We start from the raw sequence: 4,774 nt of genomic DNA, 5'->3' as shown, positions 1-4,774 counted from the left end.
GGCTGGAGAGAGAGCATCTCTCAACCCCCCAGCTGATGGCCGCCATGGAGGACCCAGCAATTTCGACGTTGCGGGACGCGGATCGTCTACACGGTCCCTACTTCGACGTTGAACGTCGAAGTAGGGCGCTATTCCGATCCCCTCATGAGGTTAGCGACTTCGACGTCTCGCCGCCTAACGTCGAAGTTAACTTCGAAATAGCGCCCGATGCGTGTAGCCGCGACGGGCGCTATTTCGAAGTTAGTGCCGCTACTTCGAAGTAGCGTGCACGTGTAGACACAGCTTATAAGACACAGATCTGAAAGGCTGACATACATGAGTAAGGTTAGTGTAGTCCTAAGAACTCTTTCAAAAGCTCACAGGTTTTCTTGTGGACAACTTCTCGAAGCTTTCGGACACGTCGGACACTGGAGATGCCCACAAAGCTGTCTGGCTGCAGGACAGCCATCCCATTGTGGACGTCACCCATGATGATAAGCTGGCCATCCACCGTGGTCATATTGGGGCATGGGCAGCTCCAGTCCATATTTAAAAGGGTGATTTCTAGAGGTTCCTTCCCCAGGAATTTTAATCCCATTTTTTCATCCTTCAGAATTTCCTCCACCATCACCAACGCGTGCCCCGAGTCTTGATCTTCGGTTAGTTCCGTGATGCGGCCCAGGATGACAAAGTCGCTTTTGCAGAAGCTTGTCACCAGCTTTTGGCGTGGCTTGCAGGCTTTGCAGTGTGTATTCTTAGGGAATGGGCACATCTCGTCACAGGCCTCTTTGCTCTTAAAGTTATTCTCATTGCCCCCACAGCCCCCGTAGATGAAAGATTGGCATTGCTTGGTCAGACTGTTGTATGCCCATCTGGGCTCGTAAGCTTTGCAATGACCCTGCAGGGCTGGCAAGTTGCAGATGTTGATTGGGCCATTCATACATGTTAGCATACAGTTCTCGTAGGTCTCAAAGTGGTTCAGGTTGCTATTACAGTTCCCATAGATGAATGTAAAGCAGTTGTTTTTCTTTGCATCGTAATACCACCGCGTCTGCTCTTCCCCACAGTCTTCGCTGTCCGGCTGCTTCAGACACTCGTCGGTTGGGAAATGGGTTTTGTTTTGGGACGCTTCTTTTGAGACAGGTTCTCCTTTGACCACTGACAATGGGAAATCGATCCGGAGCAGGCCACCTATGTTTTTTGCAGTGCATGTGTAAATGCCCGCATCTTGCAGCTGGGTATTGTAGATGACCAGCTGGGCGATGTTGGTGACCACAACATTCCCCCTGACATGATTCGGCCTCATAATGATTTTTTCCTTACCCTCAGTTTGCTTCTCCCAAGTAATTTCTGGTTTGGGCCTGCCTGTGACGTCGCACAGAAAGCTAACGGTCTCTCCCACGTAGACGGACTGATGGACTGGATTGTTAACTAGAGCTGGTGGCAGAATATCAATAATGGTTGTCTCCGAATAGGCCGTAGTGGGGCGCACTGTAGTCTCCGGTGGGATAGGGCTGGTATTTGGCCAGGTGAGATGGTAACGACAAGTGACCACATTAAGAGTAATGCCTTTGGTACATGCTTCTGCATCCATATAGCACTTGTTGTAATAGGTGAGTCCATCAGAGGCACAGGTAAAGCTGGGCTCTTTTTCGCACCTATCTTTGCATTTGCAGACCGGTTGCCCATCCCAGATATCACACTCTGAGCCTTGCTGGGTACACATGAAACGGTCACAAGTTGCCTCTTTGGGCATCCCGATGGGCCCTTTCTTCCCCTTGGTGTCCATGTACCGAGCTGCCACGCAACTCTTTGTCCCACAGACGTTAGGACAGCACTTCTCGAAAGTCTCACATTCCTACAACCAAACAAAGCAACCAAACAGTTATTGGGGTGGCTCACCATTTGAGGAATGCAGACAGGTGGAGAGTTTCCTTCTTGTGGTTAAAACAAAGGCCTAGGCTTCAGGAGACAGGAGTTCTTGTATGACATAAGGTACGTCCCTCCACTTTTCTGAGGGTATGTCTACATTACTCTGGGGATCAGCGCTGCAGCAATCAATCCACTGGCCATCAATTTATCGTGTCTTCTTAAACACAATAAATCGATATCCCAGCACTCTCCCATCGACACTGATACTTCACCAATACAAGAAGAGAAGCCAGCATCGACGGGAAAGCAGCCCCCATCACCCTTACGACATGCAAGATGCTGAGGCAAGTACATTGACATCAGCTACCCAAATAGCATGTCTGAAATAGATTGACAGCACCACATAATGTAGACTAGGCCTAAATCTCAGCTAGCCCATCAGGATTATGGGATCACCTCACTTCCCTGTCTCAGAGGGGATGCAGTGAAGCTAAATTAATTGGGGTTGTCAAGTGTTTTGAGATCTTTGAATGTAAAGTGCTAGAAAAGGTCATCATTTCTTAGCACCAAAAGGCAGAGTAAATCTTTCACAAAACCATATCTAATATTTGGTCACAGAAGTAACAGCAGTCCCCACTCAAACCCATTGTCTTTCAGTACTAAAGGACAAGCTTCCTGAAGTAACAACAGGTGGAAAGTCTTATCAAATGATTACAGTCAGTAATCCCTTTTATTTTCCTCAGAGGAATGTGAAGTATTATTTGAATTCCCTGTGGAAACTGCCAAGGATATGTAATTGTACACGACGTATTATGAATAGAATAGCTCGGATTGAAGGTTTTTGCTCCAGAATTATTTTGTTTTCCATGGAGTTAAAAAGTATGGGCTAGCCATCATTTATGTGTCCGTGTCTTATTTTTAACTGCAGCATCAGTACCACACACACATAATGTTTTATCCAGTGTTGGTTTCAGTCATTTTCTAAACTGTGGTTAATTATAATAGTAGTTTGCCTTTCTAAACCGAAGGTCTTTTGTTGTTGGTTTGTAGAACTGTACACAATACATTGTTCAGGGACTATTTTAATGAAACATGAACACTATTAACATATACAGAATAGGCCAAATTTTGCTTTTAGTCACACAATTTTGATCTCGTTGAAGTGGGCATCTCTGTAAAATGTAGTCATGCTGCCATTTAATATCACCAAACTAAATGGTGGGGTGACCATTATTCCATACAATACCTTTTCATTAGCGGGAACTAGGGGATCTACTGTTGTAGCTCCTTTCCTATTTTTAACAACTAAGTACTATGGTCCAAAAGCAAGTCCAGAAACCATAATGGACTAAACGTAATGCCAATGTAGCTCTAATGAAGCCATCAAAGCTTCTCTGATTTATACCTGCTGAGGATCTGGCCCAAAGTCTCAGAATCTGAAAGGGACTCTGCTGCCACATTGCAAACCTGATTTTTTTCTCCCATGTGGCTTCTGGATTTTCATTTTTTAACTGGAAACCTACAAAAGAATTGCTCACAACCTAAAGTGGTATAATTCTTTTATGCCCCTGATGGCTGGATTTAAAGGCAGCTTAATATACCATTGTAATCAGAAGAGTAATAGAAAAATACCATCTTACTGTATCAGCTTATTTTTTGTCTTTAAACAACGTTGACTTAACTGCCTGCCAAATATAAGTTTTTCCTACTTTTAGTCCCTAAAATTGCATATCAACCATTGACTGCTGTATGTAGTGTAGATACAGCCTAAGTGTGGGTTTTCAGACGTCATGATGAGTTGGCTGTGCTGGAAGTTTTAAAAATGACCGACTGACTTGCAAGCTGTGTGCATCCTGCCCTGGAGGCTATGTGCATCCTGCCCTGGTGGCATCATACAAGATAGCCCCTACTATTATTATTTTACCACCTCGGTTTTTTTTCAAACTGCAGTCAAACTTTGCATTTAAAGGGTAGCAAAAGCTGGAGATCTGTGTACCAACCAATGGGCATCATAAAGAACTCTCTCTTGGGCAATGTAACACTTGATGATGGGAACAAAGAAAGACAAGATTGATGCAAACGCTAAAATTCAGTGAGCTGACCCAAAAACATGCAAAATTCCTAAGTCGTTAAGGTTCTCCTTGAGGCAGTGAGTGAGAAGGATGAACTACAAAAGCCAGGTAGTCAGAAAGTCATATGTTCAGTTAAAGAAATGAGTCCATTAAATTTCCTCTTGCTTAAAAAAAAATCATCAAATATTTGTATCTATACAATGTCAGTTAAACACATGAGTTTTCTGGATTGCATCATGTATATATTAGCAATAGAAATAGACTGCAACACAACGGATTAAATGAATTCAGAAACCAACGAAGCATCCAAAAAAAAAAAAACTATTACTCACGACAAAGCACATAAAAATGTTTAGCACTCACCAGGTCTGTATCACATTCTCTCTTGCAGGTGCTCTGGGCATCTACCCACAGGTTGGGGTTCATATCATTTGGACATATCCCAGCATGAGAATACCTTACGGGAGGTAAAGAATTACCCTCTAGAGGTACCTCCAGAAGCAACAGGACAGTGGTCTTCCCCAGCAAGATCCATATCCACCGAGTGAAAAACACCAATAACATCTCAGAGCTTCTCCAGAGAAACGTCAACACTTGGGTTGGATTGGATTTTGTCTTTCTTTTTTTTTTTTTTTTGCACGTCTAATATTTTCAAAGAAGTCTGAATCCACCTGCCCACTATCAAACTTCCACAGCCTTCCTTCCTATCTGGGTTGGTAAATGCAATCTGGTCTAGACCGCACTGGATTAAAGGCCTTAGGAAGTAACCCCCTTATTTTAAGAGAAGTGCTAATAGTCCACACAGAGTTAGTGGTATTTATACTCTGCCTCCGTTTAACAAGTCAGAAAAG

At 43.8% G+C, this 4,774-nt stretch overlaps 1 protein-coding gene across 1 annotated transcript; it reads right to left on the bottom strand.

The window, feature by feature from the left end:
• Positions 1-325: 325 nt before the first annotated feature.
• WFIKKN2 (WAP, follistatin/kazal, immunoglobulin, kunitz and netrin domain containing 2) lies at positions 326-4,487 on the bottom strand. Its single transcript, XM_075014583.1, has 2 exons — positions 4,287-4,487; positions 326-1,837 (listed from the first exon to the last, which is right to left on the bottom strand). Exons 1-2 carry the CDS (start codon positions 4,485-4,487, stop codon positions 326-328), a joined length of 1,713 nt encoding a protein of 570 aa, XP_074870684.1.
• Between the last annotated feature and the right edge of the window lie 287 nt (positions 4,488-4,774).

Source organism: Carettochelys insculpta, chromosome 20 (assembly GCF_033958435.1).
Source record: "Carettochelys insculpta isolate YL-2023 chromosome 20, ASM3395843v1, whole genome shotgun sequence".
Taxonomy (NCBI): domain Eukaryota; kingdom Metazoa; phylum Chordata; order Testudines; family Carettochelyidae; genus Carettochelys; species Carettochelys insculpta.
Note: the sequence above shows the minus strand (reverse complement) of the source record. Positions and strands in the feature narration are given on the sequence as shown.

What these genes read in the sequence shown, in the direction of transcription:
- WFIKKN2 (XM_075014583.1), bottom strand. Translation starts at nt 4,487, where the DNA reads ATGTTATTGGTGTTTTTCACTCGGTGGATATGGATCTTGCTGGGGAAG. An exon ending in GAGAATGTGATACAGACCTG is followed by an intron (nt 1,838 to 4,286) that starts GTGAGTGCTAAA and finishes GTTTGGTTGTAG; the next exon opens with GAATGTGAGACTTTCGAGAA.